Here is a 27,201-nt window from a genome sequence, read left to right as displayed (position 1 = left end):
GTGAAGCTGAAGAGGCTGAGCGACCGGGAGGCTACTGCAGGTTAAGCTCTACTTGTGACTTCACTTTATTCTACTTTTTGTATAATAATATGCTTCTATATCTGGCCTTATCTATAACTATTATTTGTGTGTGCTGTGACGTCGTCATCCTCGATCTTTGTGCTCTTTTCCATCGCTTCCCTCTTATTTTCTCATCTTTCACTCCAGTCCATCATTTCCATTTTTTGTGAAAGGGAGGGGCTGCTTGCTCTCAGTCACAGATACCGAGGGAAAAATACAGCTAATACAGACAGAAAAGGCTACAGTGACATGGACTTTTTTTGGGGGGGGGTGGGGCGAGCAACCAGGCTTGGAGACAAACACTGCTTTGGTTCATCTGGCCGCCTGGCTATGGTCCACTTTTCAGAAAGGCTTCAAAGGAAAAATTCAAATTCATTTCACAGTCTAGTGGCGAGACACAGCCTCACGTCTCGCACCCTTTTAACACCTAACAGAAGAAAAGGGGTCTCCCTGCTCCTCTCTGATCATGTCGTATGTAACAGGGGCCCCACCATAGAGAGCTTCAATAGTGTCTGGCTACGTCAAAGGGGGGGGTAAAGGACTTGGGGGGGTCTTATGGACTCAAGCTGCACCTCATGTAGCCTTAAGAGTTCTGTCCAAAGGGACAAGCCGAATTAAATAAAGTTACACACCGAGCTCTCCTTGCCATGGATTTATTTGACCATGGTTTGGGCTATAGTGCCTTCAAACAGACCAGCCCATCCCAGGATGTGTATTACCTTCGAGGCTCGTCGACGGTCGGGGCATTCAGCGTGCTGGCACACCACCCAGTCCTCCTCCTGAACGGGCTTCTCATCTGGAAGACAGCAGAGGAAAGACCATAAGAAAAACACACCTCCACATACAGTTGAAGTCGGAAGTTTACATACACTTAGGTTGGAGTCATTAAAACTCATTTTTCAACCAAGCCACAAATATCTTGTTAACAAACTATAGTTTTGGCAAGTCGGTTAGGACATCTACACTATGCATGACAAAAGTAATTTTTCCAACAATTGTTTATAGACAGATTATTTCACAATTCCAGTGGGTCAGAAGTTTACATAAACTAAGTTGACTGTGCATTTAAACAGCTTGGAAAATTCCAGAAAATTATGTCATGGCTTTAGAAGCTTCTGATTGCCTCAAATGATGTCAATTAGCCTGTTGGAGGTGTGCCTGTGGATGTATTTCAAGGCCTATCTTCAAACTCAGTGCCTCTATGCTTGACATCATGGGAAAATCAAAAGAAATCAGCCAAGACCTCAGAAAAGAATTGTAGATCTCCACAAGTCTGATTCATCCTTGGGAGCAATAAACACCTGAAGGTACCACGTTCATCTGTACAAGCAATAGTATGAAAGTATAAACACCATGAGACCACGCAGCTGTCATACCGCTCAGGAAGAAGACGTGTTCGGTCTCCTAGAGATGTGCAAATCAAAGTTTATACGTCACGTGCACCGAAAACAGGTGTAGTAGACCTTACAGTGAAATGCTTACTTACAGGCTCTAACCAATGGTGCGAAAATGAAGGTGTATGTTTGTGTAGGTAAGTAAAGAAATAAAACAGTAAAAAGACATCTGAAAAAAAGGATAGCAAGGCTATATACAGACACCTGTTAGCCAGGCTTATTGAGGTAGTATGCACATGTAGGTATTTTTAAAGTGACTATGCATACATGATGAACAGAGTAGCAGAAGCGTAAAATGAGGGGTTGGCGGGTGGTGGGACACAATGTAGATAGCCTGGTTAGCCAATGTGCGGGAGAACTGGTTGGTCAGGCCATTTAGGTAGTATGTACATGAATGTATAGTTAAAGTGACTATGCATATAAGATAAACAGAGAGTAGCAGCAGCGTAAAAGAGGGGTTGGGGGCGGGGGGGCACAATGCAAATAGTCCAGGTAACCATTTGGTTAGATGTTCAGGAGTCTTATGGCTTGGGGGTAAAAACTGTTGAGAAGCCTTTTTATCCTAGACTTGGCACTCCGGTACCGCTTGCCATGCGGTAGTAGAGAGAACCGTCTATGACTGGGGTGGCTGGGGTCTTTGATAATTTTTAGGCCTTCCTCTGACACCGCCTGGTATAGAGGTCCTGGATGGCAGGCAGCTTTGCCCCAGTGATGTACTGGGCTGTACGCACTACCCTCTGTAGTGTCTTGCGGTCTCAGGCCGACCAATTGCAGTTCCAGGCAGTGATGCAACCGGGCAGGATGCTCTCGATGTTGCAGCTGTACAATCTTTTGAGGATCTCAGGACCCATGACAAATCTTTTTAGTTTCCTGAGGGGGAAATAGGCTTTGTCGTGCCCTCTGCACGACTGTCTTGGTGTGTTTGGACAAATCTAGTTTGTTGTTGATGTGGACACCGAGGAATTTGAAGCTCTCAACCTGCTCCACTACAGCCCCGTCGATGAGAATGGGAACGTGCTAGGTGCTCCTTTTCCTGTAGTCCACAATCATCTCCTTAGTCTTCGTTACATTGAGCGATAGGTTGTTATTCTGGCACCACCCGGCCAGGTCTCTGACCTCCTCCCTATAGGCTGTCTTGTTGTTATCGGCGACCAGGCATACCACTGTTGTGTCGTCAGCAAACTTAATGATGGTGTTGGAGTTGTGCCTGGCCATGCAGTCGTGGGTGAACAGGGAGTACAGGAGGGGACTGAGCACGCATCCCTGGAGAGAGCTCCAGTGTTGAGGATCAGCGTGGCAGATGTGGTGCTACCTACCCTCACCACCTGGGGGCGGCCTGTCAGGAAGTCCAGGATCCAGTTGCAGAGGGAGGTGTTTAGTCCCAGGATCCTTAGCTTGGTGATGAGCTTTGAGGGTACTATGGTGTTGAATGCTGAGCTGTAGTAAATGAACAGCATTCTCACATAGGCCTTTTTTTCCAGGTGGGAAAGGGCAGTGTGGCGTGCAATAGAGATTGCAACATCTGTGGATCTGTTTGGGCAGTATGCAAATTGGAGTGGGTCTAGGGTTTCTGGGATAATGGTGTTGATGTGAGCCATTACCAGCCTTTCAAAGCACTTCATGGCTACGGACGTGAGTGCTACGGGTCTGTAGTCATTTAGGCAGGTTTCCTTTGTGTTCTTGGGCACAGGGACTATGGTGACTCAAATCAGGGACATGTTGAAAATGTCAGTGAGACACCTGCCAGTTGGTCAGCACATGCCCAGAGCACACGTCCTGGTAATCCGTCTGGCCTCGCAGCCTTGTGTATTGTTGACCTGTTTAAAGGTCTTACTCACGTTGGCTACAGAGAGTGTGATCACAGTCATCCGGAACAGCTGATGCTCATGCATGCCTCAGTGTTGCTTGCCTCGAAATCAATCCCGGAACAACAGCAAAGGACCTTATGAAGATGGAGGAAACTGGTAAAAAGTATCTATATCCACAGTAAAACGAGTCCTATATTGACATAACCTGAAAGGCCACTCAGTAAGGAAGAAGTCACTGCTCCAAAACCGCCATAAAAAAAAGCCAGACAACATTTGCAACTGCACATGGGGACAAAGATGGTACTCTTTGGACAAAATGTCCTCTGGTCTGATGAAACAAAAATAGAACTGTTTGGCCATAATGACCATCTTTATGTTTGGAGGAAAAAGGGGGAGGCTTGCAAGCCAAATAACACCATCCCAACCATGAAGCATGGGGGTGGCAGCATCATGTTGTGTGGGTGATTTGCTGCAGGAGGGACTGGTGCACTTCACAAAATAGATGGCATCATGAGGGAGGACAAATTATGTGGATATATTGAAGCAACATCTCAAGACATCAGTCAGAAAGTTAAAGCTTGGTTGCAAATGGGTCTTCCAAAATGGACAATGACCCCAAGCATACTTCCAATGTTGTGGCCATCACAAAGCCCTGACGGGCGGAACGGGCAGAATTGAAAAAGCTTGTGCGAGCAAGGAGGCATCATAACCTGACTCAGTTACACCAGCTCTGTCAGGAGGAATGGGCCAAAATTCACCCAACTTATTGTGGGAAGCTTGTGGAAGGCTACCCAAAACATTTGACCCAAGTTAAATTTAAAATAAATTCTACCAAATACTAATTGAGTGCATGTAAACTTCTGACCCACTGGGAATGGTGATGAAAGAAATAAAAGCGGAAATAAATCACTCTATTATTCTGACATTTTACATTCTTAAAATAAAGTGGTGATCCTAACGGACCTAAGACAATTTTTTTTACCAGGATTAAATGTCAGGAATTGTGAAAAACTGAGTTTAAATGTATTTGGCTATGGTCTATGTAAACTTCCGACTACAACTGTAGGTCAAACACACAGACACGCAAACTAAGTAAATGTGTCAAAACATATCGTAAACCCATCAGGCATAAGAGGGAGACAGATTGACAAGAGTGTAAGAGTTTAACAGAGAGGCTGTACTGTAATAACTTTCCAGGAACAATAGATTAGCAGACCTGTCCACAATGATGCCCGTTTCTCCTGCTCTCTTATAATCTCCATTTTATGGATACAATCAGGATCAATTACACATAGCCTATCTAGCATACGGGTCGTTCCAGCATACATTATATGTTCAGCCTCAAAAAGCAAAAGAAAGGATTTCGGCACCAACCATCTCAGATTTTTCTGAAATAATTTCTGTAGTTAGAAACATAAGATAAGCATTCCTGTAATGTTATTTTGTTAAATTTAATTTGATCTCTGAGAAAATAAGCTAATTGATTGCACCAACTGGCCATTTTAATTTGATTATGATTAATATAATAACACCCATCAAAACTTCTTCAACAATGAGTAAGACATGAGGAATTCAAAAAAAGTTGTCAATAGCTGCCCACGGACCCCCTACACCAAGCCCACCCAATAGCTGCCCACGGACCCCCTACACCAAGCCCACTCATTGTACTTCCGGCGCCGACAGAGATGGCCGCCTCGCTTCGCGTTCCTAGGAAACTATGCAGTTTTTTGTTTTTTTACGTGTTATTTCTTACACTAGTACCCCAGGTCATCTTAGGTTTCTTTACATACAGCCGACAAGAACTACTGAATATAAGATCAGCGTCAACTCACCATCAGTACGACCAAGAATATGTTTTTCGCGACGCGGATCCTGTGTTCTGCCTTACAACCAGTGTAACCGAGTGGATCACATGCAGCGACCAAAAAAAAAAAACGACTCAGAAAAAGAGGGAAACGAAGCGGTCTTCTGGTCAGACTCCGGAGACGGGCACATTGTGCACCACTCCCTAGCATTCTTCTTGCCAATGTCCAGTCTCTTGACAACAAGGTTGATGAAATCCGAGCAAGGGTAGCATTCCAGAGGGACATCAGAGACTGTAACGTTCTCTGCTTCACGGAAACATGGCTAACTGGAGAGACGCAATCCGAAGCGGTGCAGCCAGCGGGTTTCTCCACGCATCGCGCCGACAGAAACAAACATCTTTCTGGTAAGAAGAGGGGCGGGGGCGTATGTCTTATGGCCAACGTGACATGGTGTGATGAAAGAAACATACAGGAACTCAAATCCTTCTGTTCACCTGATTTAGAATTCCTCACAATCAAATGTAGACCGCATTATCTACCAAGAGAATTCTCTTCGATTATAATCACAGCCGTATATATCCCCCCAAGCAGACACATCGATGGCTCTGAACGAACTTTATTTAACTCTCTGCAAACTGGAAACGATTTATCCGGAGGCTGCATTCATTGTAGCTGGGGATTTTAACAAGGCTAATCTGAAAACAAGACTCCCTAAATTTTATCAGCATATCGATTGCGCAACCAGGGGTGGAAAGACCCTGGATCATTGTTACTCTAACTTCCGCGACGCATATAAGGCCCTGCCCCGCCCCCTTTCGGAAAAGCTGACCACGACTCCATTTTGTTGATCCCTGCCTACAGACAGAAACTAAAACAAGAAGCTCCCACGCTGAGGTCTGTCCAACGCTGGTCCGACCAAGCTGACTCCACACTCCAAGACTGCTTCCATCACGTGGACTGGGAGATGTTTCGTATTGCGTCAGACAACAACATTGACGAATACGCTGATACGGTGTGCGAGTTCATTAGAACGTGCGTTGAAGATGTCGTTCCCATAGCAACGATTAAAACATTCCCTAACCAGAAACCGTGGATTGATGGCAGCATTCGTGTGAAACTGAAGGCACGAACCACTGCTTTTAATCAGGGCAAGGTGTCTGGTAACATGGCTGAATACAAACAGTGCAGCTATTCCCTCCGCAAGGCTATCAAACAAGCTAAGCGCCAGTACAGAGACAAAGTAGAATCTCAATTCAACGGCTCAGACACAAGAGGTATGTGGCAGGGTCTACAGTCAATCACGGACTACAGGAAGAAACCCAGCCCAGTCACGGACCAGGATGTCTTGCTCCCAGGCAGACTAAATAACTTTTTTGCCCGCTTTGAGGACAATACAGTGCCACTGACACGGCCTGCAACGGAAACATGCGGTCTCTCCTTCACTGCAGCCGAAGTGAGTAAGACATTTAAACGTGTTAACCCTCGCAAGGCTGCAGGCCCAGACGGCATCCCCAGCCGCGCCCTAGCTGGCCGGTGTGTTTACGGACATATTCAATCAATCCCTATACCAGTCTGCTGTTCCCACATGCTTCAAGAGGGCCACCATTGTTCCTGTTCCCAAGAAAGCTAAGGTAACTGAGCTAAACGACTACCGCCCCGTAGCACTCACATCCGTCATCATGAAGTGCTTTGAGAGACTAGTCAAGGACCATATCACCTCCACCCTACCTGACACCCTTGACCCACTCCAATTTGCTTACCGCCCAAATAGGTCCACAGACGATGCAATCTCAACCACACTGCACACTGCCCTAACCCATCTGGACAAGAGGAATACCTATGTGAGAATGCTGTTCATCGACTACAGCTCGGCATTCAACACCATAGTACCCTCCAAGCTCGTCATCAAGACCCTGGGTCTCGACCCCGCCCTGTGCAACTGGGTACTGGACTTCCTGACGGGCCGCCCCCAGGTGGTGAGGGTAGGCAACAACATCTCCTCCCCGCTGATCCTCAACACTGGGGCCCCACAAGGGTGCGTTCTGAGCCCTCTCCTGTACTCCCTGTTCACCCACGACTGCGTGGCCATGCACGCCTCCAACTCAATCATCAAGTTTGCGGACGACACAACAGTGGTAGGCTTGATTACCAACAACGACGAGTCGGCCTACAGGGAGGAGGTGAGGGCCCTCGGAGTGTGGTGTCAGGAAAATAACCTCACACTCAACGTCAACAAAACTAAGGAGATGATTGTGGACTTCAGGAAACAGCCATCCACATCGATGGAACAGTAGTGGAGAGGGTAGCAAGTTTTAAGTTCCTCGGCATACACATCACAGACAAACTGAATTGGTCCACTCACACAGACAGCATCGTGAGGAAGGCGCAGCAGCGCCTCTTCAACCTCAGGAGGCTGAAGAAATTCGGCTTGTCACCAAAAGCACTCACAAACTTCTACAGATGCACAATCGAGAGCATCCTGGCGGGCTGTATCACCGCCTGGTATGGCAACTGCACCGCCCTCAACCGTAAGGCTCTCCAGAGGGTAGTGAGGTCTGCACAACGCATCACCGGGGGCAAACTACCTGCCCTCCAGGACACCTACACCACCCGATGCTACAGGAAGGCCATAAAGATCATCAAGGACATCAACCACCCGAGCCACTGCCTGTTCACCCCGCTGCCATCCAGAAGGCGAGGTCAGTACAGGTGCATCAAAGCTGGGACCGAGAGACTGAAAAACAGCTTCTATCTCAAGGCCATCAGACTGTTAAACAGCCACCACTAACATTGAGTGGCTACTGCCAACACACTGTCAATGACACTGACTCTACTCCAGCCACTTTAATCATGGGAATCGATGGGAAAATGTAAATATATCACTAGCCACTTTAAACAATGCTACCTTATATAATGTTACTTACCCTACATTGTTCATCTCATATGCATACGTTGATACTGTACTCTATATCATCGACTGCATCCTTATGTAATACATGTATCACTAGCCACTTTAACTATGCCACTTGGTTTACATACTTATCTCATATGTATATACTGTACTCGATATCATCTACTGTATCTTGCCTATGCTGCTCTGTACCATCACTCATTCATATATCCTTATGTACATATTCTTTATCCCCTTACACTGTGTATGACAGTAGTTTTTTTTGGAATTGTTAGTTAGATTACTTGCTCGTTATTACTGCATTGTCGGAACTAGAAGCACAAGCATTTCGCTACACTCGCATTAACATCTGCTAACCATGTGTATGTGACAAATAAAATTTGATTTGATTTTGATTTGAACAGCCAGTATACAGCATCAGTGTCCTATGTTTGACAAGTAATATGAAGCTGCGGCTTGGTGTATCAAATCAAATTTCATTGGTCACATACACGTGTTAAGCAGGTGTAGGGAAATACTTGTTTCATACTATGTAATGTATTCACTGTGAATATGGGGGAAGGTTGTTTTTTTGCTATTGAAGTTGCCCACTAGATCCCACAACACCCTTTTATCCATTTTGCTGGTCTCAAAATGTTTGTTAAAAATGGGTCACAACATTTTCTTTGCAACCTCACATGTCAAGCCAGTCCTCCATGAAAGCAATTCACTTTGTCCTTCTCATAAACTTCACCTGTGTCCAGGAAACGGCCTGTGTGTGTGGTTTATTCCCTTCAATAAAATGTTTGGATTAGTTAGACCATTCCTGGTGAACAAGCAAACCATTAGGCTACAGAAGTTCTAATCGTTTCAATGTTATGGTCTAATGGTCTTCAATGGTACAAGTCCCAAACACACACAATGTATAGTTTTTTTACAAAGGTATTGGGTTGGGTTGATGGTAAATGTCACCAATCTCACAACACAGAGATATATTTGAATACTTTTATTGAAAAACATACCTACCATACAAATGTTTACACTTGTAATATTTTATTAGGGTTGTCACATATGATAAATGATCATTTCACCTTAGGGATAGCCATCTCAGAGCCTTGCCATTTGTTCAAGGAGAGTTGGGTTGAAGCATTAGGTTGCTAAGAGAAAGACAAACAATTGCTTTCATGGATGACTGGTTTGACTTGAGGATTAACACAATTGATTTTTCATCATGAGCAAAAGCTATTGGTTTTCTACCCAAAACATGTTGGAATCCATTTGATAAACACAAGAGACAAGCAAAATAGATAAAATAGTGTGGCAGTAGCAGGAACAGCTGCATTTATTTGGCAAAACCTGGTACTTTATACATTAAATTATGGGGGGAAATGCAAGCGACGACAAGTGGCTAATTTCTCTAAACGGGGGAAAAAACATCACCAAATTCACTGAGAATACATTACATGATATGAATGAACAAAACTCCAAGCAGCAGCTTCATACTACTTGTCAACCATGGAGAACTGATACTGTATACTGGCCATTGGGGTGGGCTTGAGGTGGGGTGTGGGGGGTCCGTGGGTGGCTTTTGACAATTTATTTGGATTCCTTAAATCATTGTTAAGAAGAGAGTGGCTGAATTTCGGTAGTTCAATGCTTCCCTTGTATTCATCTTCTGGCTATTGGGATAAAATCCATAGTGTGGCCTCAAAATGTATTTGGCAAGGTAAATGAGCCCAGATAAAATGAAACTTGCAAAGCGGGAAAGACGTAGGAGGACTACCCATACCAAACTTTAAATTGTATTTCCATGCACTAGCATTTCGCCCCATCATAAATTGGTTTAGACATGATTCTTCTGACCTCTGGCTGAGTATAGAGAGAAATATGGTGCCTCCTATTGCCCTGGAAGAGGTGGTCTTCAATGATATCACTTAAACAATGTAAACTACGCGTTGGTCCTATTATTTCTCACAATTTCTAATTTGGCACAATATTTTAAAACAATACAACTGGAAATCAAAATGGCATACCCATTCTCCACTATTTCACAATTCCTTGCAATCTGGAAGGCATCCTTTTGCATATCTTTCCCCCGTCCCCCCAAATGTGGAATCTGTACCCTTGCCAATATCATGGACAGTAATGGTGAGAACATTCCAAGATTTGAAAAGACACATTATCAGGCAACTTCTCCAATGATGGAATTGATCAATTATCCCAGAAGGACTGGTTTCTATATCACATTCCTTCATATGATGTGGGAGTGCCCTGCAGTTAAATGCTTCTGGGACAAAGTCAAAAAATTAATTTTGAAGTGCATGAATTTAAATATTCAGTTATTTGCATTGTCATGATGTTGCCCTCTTTGGGTACAGCAAGCCCCATCCCCCTCTCCCTGTCTCCTACACCCAGGCTGCTGTGGTCAGAGAGAGGTAAATTCCTGGAGGAGCTAATCTGCTCATGGCCAAAGTATAGAGACAGATTGAATTTTCATAGAGAACAAAGGAATTTCTTCCACCTCACAGAACTTGAGGTCCAAACAACATTTATGTTCTGGAGAAAGTAGAAAAGATCCGTGAAGAATCCAGCTAGGTCCGTTTGGTACAATTTAGTGAAACTCATGGGAGACAATATGGCCACATTACCACAACGCTGTTTATATAATAGCCTCAGATATGAGGCTTACATCTAATTGTTGTATAAGATGAATGAGTGAGAATGACACTGTTTGTGAAATTGTGTCGTGATTTTTGACTGTTTAATGAAGGAAACTCCAATTCCCTTAGGAGTTTAACTAAATCAGAGGACCGCCCATGAGCACAGTTATGGTCGGGCATCCTGGGACAGGCCCTTTTCTGCTCTCCCGAATAAAACCCCCACTTTGAGAATTTCTCAACTGACCATGTTGCTCTCAATTACGAGAGGACAAAGGTTGCAGACCAGCTTACCTCGATGACGAGAGGGCCAAGGTTTGAGACCAGACTGCTGAAATATTTAACCATCGCACGTGGTTAAACTCTTAGACTACCGATACCGACAGAATAAGAACAAGTCTTTGATATTAATTACTAGTCTGCAGCTAGGAATTTGGTATCATTGAACGTGAAGACCGATAACGACATTAATGAATGTTACTCTGAACTATCCATTCTAACCACGACAGAGAGGGCGGACACTCTCTCCAACAGAAACAAACTTTTCAACAGAGACCCCGACGACACACGGAGCGTAAATATATATATTGATTGCAATTTTTCCTTAATGAGTGAGCGTTCATGTGCAAGGGATTAGCATTTCAATTGTTATAATTATCAACTGTGTGTTGTCTTCTCAGTCAACCCCCACTTCCCTTTTGTACACCAAGCCGCGATGCCGGTTTAGCCCACTAGGGCACATTCCCCTATAATTTCTTGTAACCATATTTACTTTGTTTGTGTGTGCACTTCTGTGATTGTTTAGTTAGTTAATAAATAAATGATTTAAGACAATTGATGTATGGATGACTCATAGTGAAGACTGGGTTCGTGCAGATAACCAACAATTTACGATGTTTGGAATGAGACTAACGTGAGGTAAAGAAGAATTCATTAATCAGAAGACTATTGATCAGGTATGAAAATATCTGAAAAGTTATATTAGGAAAATTTAAACTTCGTAATCTGAATATTTTCCTTGGTGCCCTGACTTCGTAGTTAATTACAGTTATTTGATTAATCCGTTTATCAGCGTAATAATAATATTTGATCAAAATTAAGTCTTCAGTTAATGATAGTAAAGACACAACAGCATCTACTATGTCACTTAACGATGATAGCTCCTTGAATATCTCAGAGACTTTTACCACTGGCAGACAGCACTGCCACATAAAAAGATGTTGGCTCTTAGATGGCAATAATCTCACCAGCGGCTACACTTACTATTAGAAGTTCTAACAGAATTTGACAGTGAGCATGAATACTGCTAGTCAAGGAACAATTGAGGCTTAGACAAATATACTTGACTCTAGAAAATAATCTCAGCTAAAGCCCAAAACATGCAAACAATATATATACACACACACACACACACACACACACATACATATTAATATTTAAAACATCTTATTTTCTTTCTTTGCTTTCAGGCCCACAGGGAAGGGACAGCATAGGGGGGGTCTCCCATGAAGGGGGTGCTTCAAAAGTTTGGGGTCACTTAGAAATGTCCTTGTATTTGAAAGTAAAGCACATTTTTTGTCCATTAATATAACATTAAATTGATCAGAAATGCAGTGTAGAAATTGCTAATGTTTCTACCCACTAGGCAGGTGGCCTAGTGGGTAGAGTGTTGGACATAAAACCGAAAGGTTGCAATATCAAATCCCCGAACTGACAAGGTATAAATCTGTCGTTCTTCCCCTGAACAAGGCAGTTAAGCCACTGTTCCTATGCCCTCAATGAAAATTAGAATTTGTTCTTAACTGACTTGCCTAGTTAAATAAAACATTTAAAAAATAAAATAAAACATTTTGTAAATGACTATTGTAGCTCGAAATGGATGCTTTTTAATGGTTATCTATATAGGCGTACAGAGGCCCATTATCAGCAACCATCACTCGCTCCTGTGTTCCCATGGCACGTTGTGTTAGCTAATTCAAGTTTATCATTTTAAAAGGCTAATTGAAAACCCTTTTGAAATTATGTTAGCACAATTGAAAACTGTCGTGCTGATTAAAGAAGCAATAAAATGGACCTTCTTTAGACTACTTGAGTATCTGGAGCATCAGCATTTGTGGGTTCGATTACAGGCTCAAAATGGCCAGAAACAAAGACCTTTTTTCTGAAACTCGTCAGTCTATACTTGTTCTGAGAAATGAAGCCTATTACATGTGAAAAATTGCCAAGAAACTGAAGATCTCGAACAATGCTGTGTAGTACTCCCTTCACAGAACAGTGCCAACTGCTTCTAACCAGAATAGAAAGAGCAGTGGGAGGCCGGTGCACAACTGAGCAAGAGGACAAGTACATTAGAGTGTCTAGTTTGAAAAACAGACGCCTCACAAGTCCTCAACTGGCAGCTTCATTAAATAGTACCCGCAAAATAGCAGTCTCAACGTCAACAGTGAAGAGGCGACTCTTGGATGCTGGCCTTCTTGCTTTTCTTTCAAAAACAAGGAAATGTCTAAGTGATCCCAAACTTTTGAATGGTAGTGCATGTCATTTTCATTATTATTACCAGTTTGATTTGAACACCCCAAAAAATGTCCAAATTGGATGTTGGGTACTATATTTATTAGATATTATACTATAAATTGAAATGGCCAATATGGGTGGAATCAATTAGCTACATTTCTAAGAGTTCAAATTGTCTTTGATTAAAATAATGTTGCTGGAATGCTTTTCTTTTGTTTTCTAACTACAGAAAACATTTCAGAACTATGGCGCACTTCAGGGGCACTTTGCTTAAAACTACATCTGTCTAGTTCTACAGCAACAATGCTTTGGAAATTTCAGAGTGCACTGCAGAACCGTCAGCTTCTGGATCTCTGACTCAGCACCCTCGCTCACCTATGATGTTCATGTCTGTCCTTCATATAGCTAGATAACTATTTATCTGTATAACATACCCTTTCTATGGGACGGTCTTATATCCTCTGTCTTCCCCTTAATCTCTCAAGCTCACACTGTCTGCTCTGACCCCCTCACTATATTTCTCCTTTTCCCTTTCTCTCTCTGCGATGAACAGGAATTCCAGAACTCAGCACTGCTGATTAAGCCAAAACATTTACAAACATGCACACACACACACATGCATGCATGCATGCATACTCACGTGATAGCAGACAATGAGTTGATGCACACTAAGAGAAACAACAGGTTCAGTTTGCACAGCCTTTTTCTTTGCTCTCTCTACAGGGAGGTGCAGACAGGGCCTACAGTATAATTAGACATTGAAGTGATAATGCCAGAGATGCCAGTGTTTGGAGGATATATTGGCATGGGTGTAAGGCACCCATGCCAATAGAGTTTGCAGTCTTTCCAGCTTCAGTTTGAAGTGATTGTGTTAGCTGTGTTGTTGGCTAGCACCTCTGAACAACAGTGTCCTGACGATTGAGCAAATGTTCTATTTCAGGCTAAATCGCGCCACATTAGCTCACTGTTATGGTTGTATCCAAATAGCCACTAGAAAAACAGCTTAACTTCTTATGGCTGGGGGGCAGTATTGAGTAGCTTGGATGAATAAGGTGCCCAGAGTTAACTTCCTGCTACTCAGGCCCAGAAGCTAAGATATGCATATTATTAGTTGATTTGGGTAGAAAACTGTTTCTAAAACTGTTTGAATGATGCCTGTGTATAACAGAACTTGTATGGCAGGCAAAAACCTGAGCCCAGGTGTGTCCCATTTCGCTGACGACCCTCCCAGCCCCACCCACAGACATCCTACTAAGGAAAACAAGAGAAAACTGAAAGAATTCGTCAGACAGAGTGGTAGGGTCGTCACACAACCGAACCGATCGAACGAAAGGGCCTCAGGATCTCATCAAGGTATTTTTGTGCATTCAAATTGCCAGACAAAATGCAGTTGTGTTCGTTGTCCGTAGCTTATGCCTGCCAATATCATAACCCCACTGCCACCATGGGGCACTCTGTTCACAACGTTGACATCAGCAAACCACTCGCCCACATGATGCCATACATGTGGTCTGCGGTTGGTGAGGCGTGTTGGACGTAATGCCAAATTCTGTAAAACAACGGCTTATGGTAGAGAAATGAACATCACATTCTCTGGCAACAGCTATGGTGGACATTCCCGCAGTCAGCATGACAATTGCACACTCCCTCAAAACTTGGTTTTTACTTTTGAATTACCGTTTTATATTTTTTCCTCTTGCTCAACTTTTCTTTCATTCAACGTTTTCACCCCCGATGCTTTATCTGGACGAGGTTCATCAGGACCTCCACCAGTCGAAACTAAGTAATAACATTAATATTATGCCTTCTAATTGGAGGTCGGCCGATTAATTAGGGCCGATTTCAAGTTTTCATAACAATCGGAAATCGGTATTTTAGGACACTAATTTGGCAGCTTTAAAAAAAATGTACACCTTTATTTAATCTTTATTTAACTAGGCAAGTCAGTTAAGATCACATTCTTATTTTCAATGATGGCCTAGGAACGGTGGGTTAACTGCCTTGTTCAGGGGCAGAACGACAGATTTTTACCTTGTCAGCTCGGGAATTCGTTTTTGCAACCTTCCAGTTACAAGTCCAACGCTCTAACCACCTGTCTCTCATTGCACTCCACGAGGAGCCTGCCTGTTATGCGAATGCAGTAAGAAGCCAAGGTAAGTTGCAAGCTAGCAATAAACTTATCTTCTAAAAAAGAATCATAATCACTAGTTAACTACACATGGTTGATAATATTACTAGTTTAACTAGCGTGTCCTGCGTTGCATATAATCGGTGTGCATTCGCGAAAAAGGACTGTCGCTGCTCCAACGTGTACCTAACCATAAGCATCAATGCCTTTCTTAAAATCAATACACAAGTATATATTTTTAAACCTGCATATTTAGTTAATATTGCCTGCTAACATTAATTCCTAGGGAAATTAACTATGGAAATTGTGTCACTGCCCTTGCAACAGAGTCAGGGTATATGCAGCATTTTGGGCCGCCTGGCTCGTTGCGAAACCTGCATATTTAGCTAAAAGAAATCCAGGTTAGCAGAGAATATAACCAGGTGAAATTGTGTCACTTCTCTTGCGTTCATTGCGCGCAGAGTCTGGGTAAATGCAACAGTTTGGGCCGCCTGGCTCGTTGCAAACTAATTTGCCAGAATTGTACGTAATTATGACATAACATTGAAGGTTGTACAATGCAACAGCAATATTTAGACTTAGGGATGCCACCCTTTAGATAAAATACGGAACGGTTCCATATTTCACTGAAAGAATAAACGTTTTGTTTTCGAAATGATAGTTTCCGGATTTTACCATATTAATGACCAAAGGCTCGTATTTCTGTGTGTTATGATGTTATAATTAAGTCTATGATTTGATATTTGATAGAGCAGTCTGACTGAGCGTTGGCCTATAAGAACATCCAATAGTCAAAGGTATACGAAATAGAAATGGTATAGAGAGAAAGTGCTATAATTCCTATAATAACAACAACCTAAAACTTCTTACCTGGGAATATTGAAAACTCATGTTAAAAGAAATCACCAGCTTTCATGTGTTCTCATGTTCTGAGCAAGGAACTTAAATGCTTTCTTACATGGCACATATTGCACTTTTACTTTCTTCTCCAACACTTTGTTTTTGCATTATTTAAACCAAATTGAACAGGTTTCATTATTTATTTGAGGCTAAATTGATTTTATTGATGTATTATATTAAGTTAAAATAAGTGTTAATTTAGTATTGTTGTAATTGTCATTATTACAAATGAAAAAAAATATATATATATTTTTTTTTAAACATCGGCCGTTTAATCGGTTTCGGCTTTTTTTTGTTCCTCCAATAATCGGTATCGGCATTGAAAAATCATATTCGGTCGACCTCTAATATGGATCACGTCTGGTATCTTTTAATTCAGCTCATGAAACATGGGACCAACACTTTACATGTTGCATTTATATATAACCTAACATCCAATTCGGACCATGAGTTTGACATGAGGAATCCCAACAACAACTGTCTAAAGCCACCCACGGCCTCCCTTCTTCAGAGGAATTTGTCATTGAAGTTGTTAGGTTTATGTCCCATCTTACCAGGTTCTGACAACTAGATGGTGGTGTTCCTGCTATGAGTTCTCTCCCCCCCCCATGTTAAAGGGATAGTTAACCCAAATTAAAAAATGACATTGGTTTCCTTACCCTGTAAGTGGTCATGTCCAAATCATCCTTAAGTATCTAAAACTTGATTAAGTAACATACATTGATTTATACAGATTATTTGGATATGAAGCGTGAAAATGCTAATATAGGTACTTGCATTAGATTTGTGCCATAAATGCTAAAAAGCTAGCACATGAATCAGTGGCCAGAAAAACAAAAACATGGGTTGCCATTATACCTTTTCGATATGTAAACCAATGTCATTTGGGTGAACTTTCCCTTTAATATTGAGACAGTGGGGGGGAGCACCATCTAGTGGTCAGAACATGGTAATATCAGGATGGGATACAAACTTCAATGACAAATGTTTCTGAACAGGGGGAAATCACCACATTCACTGAGAATACATGACATAGCATGAAGAAACAATACTCAGAGCCACAGCTCCATAGTACCTGCCAGACAGAGAACTGATACTGTATACTCGCTGTTGGGGTGTCCGTGGGTTGCTTTTGACCATGATGTTGGATGCTGGATGCCTCAAGTCTTAGAGAAAAAAGTTTGGTACAAATACAATGTTAGGTACTGTATTTTTGTCTCCTGGAAGACAAAAGATGGATGGCAGATGGAGGAGTTGGCCAGCGAACAAGGTGTTTCCAAGGCCTGGGGTTTGTGGAGTTCTGCTGCATGTTTCAGAAGCTGACATTATTCAGCACTGGCAGGACCTGCAGCACTGCCGCCCTAGCCTGGTTCCAGATCTGTTTGTGCAGTCTAGCCACCTCCATTGTTACAGATAGTCTTGTTAAAACACAAGGCTTCTAAGATGAGGGAGGGAAATGTGACTACAGTGAATGTTAATTAGACCACCACTGTAAATGAAACCCTGGTACTGTCATAGCCTGGTCCCAGATCAGTTTGTGCTTTCCAATTCCTGAGCTCATTGTTATGCCAAACAATAGGAGTTGGAAAGACCGCACAAACAGATCTGGGACCGGGCTAGTACACTTCAGCACACAGCTGAAATGGTGGCATGAACTGAGTGGGCCGGGCTGCCTGTCTTGGCCTTGTTGTTCCAGTACAACAACAAAAAATGACAGACCAGCGGTTATTAACATAACAGCATATAAAGTGGCAGTCAGTGGGTATTGAACAAAGCCATCCTGTTGATGTTGTTTGGCGCGCACACACACACCATTACACCAATCAAAACATGGCCAGCAGCGCACAAGTGGAATGTATTCAGAACAGTAGAGGGCTGGATGGTGGATCACTCCATTCGGATGGAGAAATACAATAAAGCTGATTTTATTTCAATGAGTAATCTTATGCGAGTTTCAGGCTGTGCCTGGACAACAGAGTACAACATAGTTACATAGCTAAAAAGGACAATTGTTTCACAGTTCAATCGAATGTTGCAAAAGCCATAGTCAAGAAGTCTAAAACATGTCATCAAAGTGCCAAACGTAACAAAACTGAAAGCATAATTGTGTCCACCGTGGGAGTATTTGTGCACCCGCTTATAACCATTTTGAAGAGGATTCATTACATAGGAGTATAAGTGCACCCACGTATTACACTTATAACCATATTGAAGATGATATGTGGGGATCATTCATTACGTAAGCAGAAGGTTTGAGGGCCTTAATGTCTGACTGAGCAACATCATAAAGCAATAGGTAATTTCAGTTGATTATATAATGTGATCACGTGTCAGGACATTTTCTTTAGGAGCTATGGGATAAAATGGCACAGAGAGAGAGGGTGGAAAGGTATGATCCAAGTCCCCCAGCCCTATACCTCCTGCCCCACTCTTAGAAAAAGAGAGCTACCTAAACCATACATGGTGTGTAGAACCCTTTTTGGATCCAGGTAGAATAGTCCACTAGCCCCAAGCAACCCTATCCCACAGCAGAGTGGAGAATTTTTTTCAGGAGCAGTTCAGTTGAGGCTGAATTACAGGAACTGGGTGGGGATGAAAGACTTGTCGTTCTGTTCCCTCTGTAGCAGTCAGACATTCCATTTCTCATTCTAGAACACGGAGGTCTACTCTGACCTGCAGACACCTGAAGCTGCCTAGCGACTCAGGCAGACCTCCAAGACACTGCTGGCCTGGCAGGATTGTATAAGAGCATTCCAGCCCAATGTTATTACTTCCCGTTCACTAATGGCATAGAGGGCACCGGATGGTGGAAAGCAGAAAGCCTGTGCTGCTTCAAGCTTCAAAAAGTAGAAGCACTTCTAGGCCTATATTATGCACTCCCTCCTTCAGTGGTAAATATTTTCTCTTCACAGCAGCAGCTGTTCCCATCCCAGTCTCGGCTCCTCTCATTTGAGGTGCTCTCTATGTCATGTTCGAGTGCTTTTCACGGACTGAACAGAAGAAGTGTGAATGGGAAAAAAAGATTCCATGATGGTGCTGAAATGCTGAGACCAAGATCACAGATGTATGTGAACCATGCGGCAGCGCATTGCCATCTGCTCGCAGAGAAACTGGTTACATTTCATTATTCAAGTCTATCTGTAACCAGGTTCCCATCCAACCATTTCATGCAGATGAATTAGCCCACATGAGAAAAAAAGTCAAGACAGGTCTGATGGAAACAGGAAATGTCAGTACAATTTCTTAATTGTCAATAGACAATTTGTACATTTGACTTTGTGGGATCTTTGTGTCTAAAATTAATTATGCTGTAAATGCCTTTATGCTCAACAGTTGATATAACCACCATTATACTGTATCTTAGTAAACTTGGAGTCACGCGATATGTTGTGTGGTCCTCCCACTACGACTCAGGAAATAATTCAGTTCATTAGGCTACAGAATAAATCATTTATGATGAACTTCACAGGGTGGTGAAAGTGCACAGTGATGAGCTTGATGCTTTCCAATAAATATCTAGGATCTTATTCTGGTGACAAAATGAGCGATCCTGAGCTGCCGTTGGACAAGTCAAAATAATCTTGCTTTATCCATAATAATCTCCATGTAGGCTGCTCCTCTCACTGTATCTGCGAGATGTTTGCTAGAGTGCGCATGCCAAGAACAGAGTGGGTACCGTTGCTACAGTTGAAGTCGGAAGTTTACATACATTTTGGTTGGAGTCATTAAGACTCATTTTTCAACCACTCCACAAATATTTTGTTAACAAACTATAGTTTTGGCAAGTCACTCAGGAATCTACTTTGTGCATGACACAAGTAATTTTTCATGGCTTTAGAAGCTTCCGATAGGCTAATTGACATTTGTGTACCTGTGGTTGTATTTCAAGGCCTACCTTCAAACTCAGTGCCTCTACACTAGACATCATGGGGAAATCAAAAGAAATCAGCCAAGACCTCAGAAAAAAATTGTAGACCTCCACAAGTCTGGTTCATCCTTGGGAGCAATTTCCAAACGCCTGAACGTACCACGTTCATCTGTACAAACGATAGTACACAAGTATAAACACCATGGGACCACGCAGCCGTCATAACGCTCAGGAAGGAGACGCATTCTGTCTCCAAGAGATGAATGTAATTTGGTGCGAAAAGTGTAAATCAATCCCAGAACAGCAATGGACCTTGCGAAGATGCTGGAGGAAAAGGGTAAAAAAATATCTATATCCACAGTAAAATGAGTCCTATATCGACATAACCTGAAAGGCCGCTCAGCAAGGAAGAAGCCACTGCTCGAAAACCATCATAAAAAAAAGCCAGACTACAGTTTGCAACTGCATATGGGGACAAAGATCTTTTGGGAGAAATGTCCTCTGGTCTGATGAAACAAAAATAGAACTGTGGCCATAATGACCATCGTTGTGTTTAGAGGAAAAAGGGGGGCAGCTTACAAGCCGAAGAACACCATCCCACCCGTGAAGCACGGGGTTGGCAGCATCATGTTGTGGGGGTGATTTGCTGCACGAGGGACTGGTGCACTTTAAAATAGATGGCATCACGAGGCAGGAAAGTTGTGTGGATATACTAAAGCAACATCTCAAGACATCAGTCATGAAGTTAAAGCTTGGTCACAAATTTTTTTATTTTTTTATTTTTTTTTATTTCACCAGGTAGGCCAGTTGAGAACAAGTTCTCATTTGCAACTGCGACCTGGCCAAGATAAAGCATAGCAGTGTGAGCAGACAACACAGAGTTACACATGGAATAAACAATTAACAAGTCAATAACACAGTAGAAAACAAAGGGGGGAGTCTATATACAATGTGTGCAAAAGGCATGAGGAGGTAGGCGAATAATTACAATTTTGCAGATTAACACTGGAGTGATAAATGATCAGATGGTCATGTACAGGTAGAGATATTGGTGTGCAAAAGAGCAAGTAAATAAATAAAAACAGTATGGGGATGAGGTAGGTGAAATGGGTGGGCTATTTACCAATAGACTATGTACAGCAGCAGCGATCGGTTAGCTGCTCAGATAGCTGATGTTTGAAGTTGGTGAGGGAGATAAAAGTCTCCAACTTCAGCGATTTTGCAATTCGTTCCAGTCACAGGCAGCAGAGTACTGGAACGAAAGGCGGCCAAATGAGGTGTTGGCTTTAGGGATGATCAGTGAGATACACCTGCTGGAGCGCGTGCTACGGATGGGTGTTGCCATCGTGACCAGTGAACTGAGATAAGGCGGAGCTTTACCTAGCATGGACTTGTAGATGACCTGGAGCCAGTGGGTCTGGCGACGAATATGTAATGAGGGCCAGCCGACTAGAGCATACAGGTCGCAGTGGTGGGTGGTATAAGGTGCTTTAGTGACAAAACGGATGGCACTGTGATAGACTGCATCCAGTTTGCTGAGTAGTGTTGGAAGCCATTTTGTAGATGACATCGCCGAAGTCGAGGATCGGAAGGATAGTCAGTTTTACTAGGGTAAGCTTTGGAAATGGGTCTTCCAAATGGACAATGACACCAAGCATACATCCTAAGTTGTGGCAAAATGGCTTAAGGACAAAGTCAAGGTATTGGAGTGGCCATCACAGAGCCCTGACCTCAATCCTATTGAAAATGTATGGACAGAACTGAAAAAGCGTGTGCGAGCAAGGAGGCCTACAAACCTGACTCAGTTACACCAGCTCTGTCAGGATGATTGGGCCAAAATTCACCCAACTTATTGTCGTACGTTTCGGCTACTGAAACATTTAACCCAAGTTAAACAATTGAAAGGCAATGCTACCAAATACTAATTGAGTGCATGTAAACTTCTGACCCACTGGAAATGTGATGAATGAAATATAAGCAGAAATAAAGCATTCTCTCTACTATTATTCTGACATTTCACATTATTAAAATAAAGTGGTGATCCTAACTGAATTTTTACTAGGATTAAATGTCAGGAATTGTGAAAAACTGAGTTTAAATGTATCTGGCTACGGTGTGTGTAAACTTCCGACTTCAACTGTATATAACGGCAACAGTTTTTGTAACAAAACCATATGTTAAATGCGATTCAAACCGATTTAATTGAACTGCGAAAGTTATTTTTCTGTGCATTACATCATCACACACAGCCTTTTATCTGCAACAATTCCGTTGGGAAAATGTGCATATTGTTTTATGCATATTTTAAAATATTTGCATGAAAATCTGTCACCAATTGGATGGAAACCTAGTGTCATATGACATTGTGGCTGATTCAGATAAATTACACAACATCATAGGCCTAATTGTAAATGTCAAATGCTAGGCGTCGTCGAGTCTGTTACTATGATCATCTTCCAATGGAATCCAATTCCCTCTGCCAGTGACATATTAGGATATCAGTCTGAATGGAATTAAGCATGCCACCTGAATAGATCAGGTGTACTACTTAACCTGTTTCATAGCTCCTAAAGCTTACCGCAAAGATCACGGATGACGTCAAATGAGGAGGACCAGGAGTAGCGTTCTGCCCCCTGGTCAATGATGTAGGATGGGAGGGTCTCGAGCTCATATGCCCCCCTCTTCTTCCAATACAGGAACATGGTGACCAACCCGTGTCTCCCTCACTCTCAACCCTAACCATGGATCTTAACAACCTCAACCTTATGTAAATAACCTAAATTCTGTCCCCGATCACTGCAGTAGACTGACCCTCATGCCACACACCAACATTAAGCACTAGTCTACCAACAACTACCTATATCTTACCTACATCAAACCCATCTTAACAGAGTCCAACTCAACGCAGTACAAATCTTGCACTCTGCCAATAGCTTATTCAACTTCATTCAAAAACTGCACCTGCAAAACTAGGCAATATTACCTCATCCAGCTCAACCACTAAACACTTGCTTTGAACCTTCTCTCCAAGCCATGTGCCAGAGCTACTCACTTCAGGTCCAACTGGGCATACATTAGTCAAGAAGTCCTTCTAACTGGGTTTCAATTAGCTCTCTAAGGAAACCAAACCATCACTAATAATAAACAGACAGCTGACACCTGATTTATCAGAGCCCTCCAGGATCTGTATTGAAGATCCAACCCAGCAGGAGAAGACTGGTCTAAACTCTCAATGCAAACTGTGCTCCAGTTCAAAATCCTTGAAGAATCTGACAGATGTTCATAATCCACAACCATCAACTAAAGACCATTTCCATGGTCTTGATAACGTCTCTTCCTGTTGCTCCTTCTGTCGTCCCGGGGTTAAAGTGTTATAAGCATCCAAACAAAGTCAAGTCCCCTTCCAACATCCTCTTCCAAGCCATTCATTTGAGTTACTCCTGAGGAGTTCAAAACACACCCTGATTACCGCTCACACAGTTGTCTTCCCAAGGTACTTTGTTACTGCTACCTAGTAATAACTGTTGTCAGCATCCCCTCATAGATTTAAAATGTAGCAATGATAAAGTTCTCAACTTCCTAACATCTTCTGTGCGACAAGCTGTTGAGTGTCATAGCCCGTGTAGGATGTGTGGACGATAGAGGGGCATTCAACCCACTCAATCAAACAAGTGATGTATTCATACAGAGGTGAGTTGCAATGCATGCTGGGACTGGCAGTCTGGGCCAATGGCTTTCTAACTGACACAAAGATCTCTTTTAAAAACTCACTCCTACAAGGAGAGTAGAACTTTGTTTTGCGCAAACTGTAAAAGCCTGACATTTTTCTGCATTAATTGGGCTTGCTAGAGCCTTGCTCTTTGTCTCCAGAAAGATTAATTGTTTTTAGGAATGCAACACGTCTAATGTCTGGGTTCATCTATTTCTGCAGAGGTACAGTATTAAATTACAAACATTGAGAAACAGTTTCCCAGAGAGAAGACAGATGTAGCAGAACCAAGCTCTTTTGTGAAGAGGCCACAGACACATCCTCTGCTCTGCAAACGTAGGATGGGTTAAAACCAGACCAGTAAGTTATCAGTCTATTGGCATACCATTGCTGAACAGTTGATTCACTGTTACTATACATCTATAATAGAAATAGTGCGAGAACGCGCTCTGCTAGCCATGGAAGGGAGGGACAATGTCACACAAAAACCAAAATATCCAAATTTGGGATGAGAAATTAGAGGGTAAGATGGGAGCCCGTCTGCTCTGTCACTCTTGCTTTGGGCTTTGCAGACATATGGTAATAATCTTGAAAAGCTTTGAGCGCACTGCTGCTTGATTTTTAATGAAGAGACCAGTCATTGGCTACAGCATGAGGACTAGGGGCTGCTGCGACACAAATGTCTATTTCCATCCACTTCATGCAGAAAAAGGGAACAAAACTCAAGAGGCATTAGTCTCCCATCCCTATCATCATGTCCCAAATAAAGTCATTAACCTCATATATATATATATATAATACACACACACACACACACACACGTATGAGGACAACACTTCAATATAGTTGATCTGGCTATTTCAGCCACACCCGTTGTTGACAGGTGTAGACAAATCCAACACAGTCATGCAATCTCCATAGACAAACATCGGCAGTAGACTTGCGTTAAATCACAGAGCTCTTCGTTTCAATGTGGAATCGTCATAGGATGCCACCTTTCCAACAAGTCAGTTCGTAAAACACATTTTATGAAGTGATGAATCACGCCCTGCCCCGGTCAACTCTAAGTGTTATTGTGAAGTGGAAAATTCTGGGAGCAACAAAAAGCTCAGCTGCGAAGTGGTAGACCACACAAGCTCACAGAACAGGACTGCCCCGTGCTGAAGTGTGCAGCGCGTAAAAATAGTCTGTCCTTGGTTGCAACACTCACTACCGAGTTCCAAACTGCCTCTAGAAGCAATGTCGGCACAAGAACTGTTCGCCGGGTGCCGCACATAAGCCTAAAATCACCATGCGCAATGCCAAGCGTCAGCTTCAGTGGTGTAATGTTGGCTGCCATTGGACTCCGGAGCAGTGGAAACACATTTTATGGAGTGATGAATCACACTTCATCTCGCAGTCCGATAGACAAATCTGGGTTTGGCGGATGCCAGGAGAACGCTACCTGCCCAATGCATAGTGCCAACTGTAAAGTTTGGTGGAGAAGGAAAAATCGTGTGGGGCTGCCCCTTAGTTCCAGTGAAGGGAATTCTTAACGCTTCAGCAGACAATGACATTCTAGACGATTCTGTGCTTCCAACTTTGTGGCAACAGTTTGGGGAAGGCCCTTCCCTGTTTCAGCATGACAATACCCCCGTGCACAAAGCGAGGTCCATACAGAAATGGTTTGTCGAAATCGGTGTGGAAGAAATTTACTGGCCTGCACATAGCCCTGACCTCAACCCCATCGAAAACCTTTGGGATGAATTGTAACGGCGACTGCGAGCCAGGCCTAATCTCCCGACATCTGTGCCCGTCCTCTCTACTGCTCGTGGCTGAGTGGAAGCAAGTTCTCTCAGCAATGTTCCATCATCTAGTGGAAAGCCTTCCCAAAAGAGTGGAGGCTGTTATAGCAGCAAAGGGGGGGACCAACCTCATATTCATGCCCATGATTTTGGAATGAGACATTTGACAAGTGTCCACATACTTTCGGGTCAAGTAGTGTATGTTTCAGTCTTTTAAAGAGGACATGTCATCATGCTGCCCGTCCAGTTGTCTTGTAGCTGACAAACAATATTGAATGACCTAAGATGGTCTGCCAACTGCACCGGATGTCATTCATTACAGTAAAGTAGCTTGTCCAGGGGAATCACTCCTACCAACTACCAGAAGGCTATATAGTCAATATGAATTATTTCCTCAGTATACTTTGAAGTATTACATGGAGTGTTTGAGGAAGAGTGAGTGTTTGATTGAATGAGGGTACAAAACGGTAACTGGGAGAGTGTCTGTGTGTGTACCGGAGACGTAGTGTGTGAGTAAGAGTGTTGACAGAGGGAGTGCAGTCGAGCCGAAGGGCTTATGCGTGCCCACGTAGAGGTGGTTTGGGGTTATATTTAGAAAGGTGGCCCATCAAACAGGGAATAACCCGACACTACCCAGCTGCAAAGAGCAGTGCCAGGAAAGCCTCCGGACAATTCCATGGTAACAGAAAGAAGTTGAGACGCCAATGTGTTTTACTTTGGCATACTTTTAAACAAAAATCATTGATTCCAAAGGTAAAACATAGAAATCTAAGCACAAGGACTACTTCATTTCCACTGTACATAGTTTTTTTTTTTAATAGTGCAGATTTAAAGTTTGGTAACAAGAATGAGTCAAATCTGTTTGTGACCACATTTTCCAAAAACGTTTAAATATACAGTTGAAGTCAGAAGTTTACAAACACCTTAGCCAAATACTCAGTTTTTCACAATTCCTGACATTTAATCCTAGTAAAAAAAATCCCGGTCTTAGGTCAGTTAGGAGCACCACTAAGAATGTGAAATGTCAGAATAATAGAGAGAATTCATTATTTCAGCTTTTATTTCATTCATCACATTCCCAGTGGGTCAGAAGTTTACATACACTCAATTAGTATTTGTTAGCATTGCCTTCAAAATTGTTTAACTTGGGTCAAACGTTTTGGGTAGCCTTCCACAAGCTTCCCACAATAAGTCGGGTGAATTTTGGCCCATTCCTCCTGACAGAGCTGGTGTAACTGAGTCAGGTTATGATGCCTCCTTGCTTGCACACGCTTTTTCAGTTCAGTTCAGGATTGATGGCCACAAATACCTTTACTTTATTGTCCGTAAGCCTTTCGGTCACAACTTTGGAAGTATGCCTGGGGTCATTGTCCATTCGGAAGACCCATTTGCAACCAAGCTTTAACTTCCTGACTGATGTCTTGATGTTGCTTCCCATCATTTTCCTACCGCATAATGCCATCTATTTCGTGAAGTGCACCAGTCCCTCCTGCAGCAAAGCACCCCCACAATATGATGCTACCACCCCCGTGCTTCACGGTTGGGATGTTGTTCTATAGCTTGCAAGCCTCCCCCATTTTACTCCAAACAAAATAATGGTCATTATGGCCAAACCGTTCAATTTTTTGTTTCACGTACTAATGTAAGAAATAACACGTAAAAAAAACAAAAAACTGCATAGTTT

General features: G+C 42.7%; 1 protein-coding gene across 1 annotated transcript in view; it reads right to left on the bottom strand.

Moving 5' to 3' along the window:
- The window catches only part of LOC112215228 (pleckstrin homology domain-containing family G member 5), a 100,691-nt gene extending 77,128 nt beyond the window's left edge, over positions 1-23,563 (bottom strand). Inside the window, 2 exon segments of the mRNA XM_042299594.1 lie at positions 780-856; positions 22,603-23,563. Coding sequence (XP_042155528.1) covers positions 780-856; positions 22,603-22,726 — 201 coding nt within the window. The 5' untranslated portion in view covers positions 22,727-23,563.
- Positions 23,564-27,201: the final 3,638 nt, after the last annotated feature.

This window comes from Oncorhynchus tshawytscha, linkage group LG16, assembly GCF_018296145.1.
Source record: "Oncorhynchus tshawytscha isolate Ot180627B linkage group LG16, Otsh_v2.0, whole genome shotgun sequence".
Classification (NCBI taxonomy): Eukaryota; Metazoa; Chordata; class Actinopteri; order Salmoniformes; family Salmonidae; genus Oncorhynchus; species Oncorhynchus tshawytscha.
This window is presented reverse-complemented; position numbering and strand designations above follow the sequence as displayed.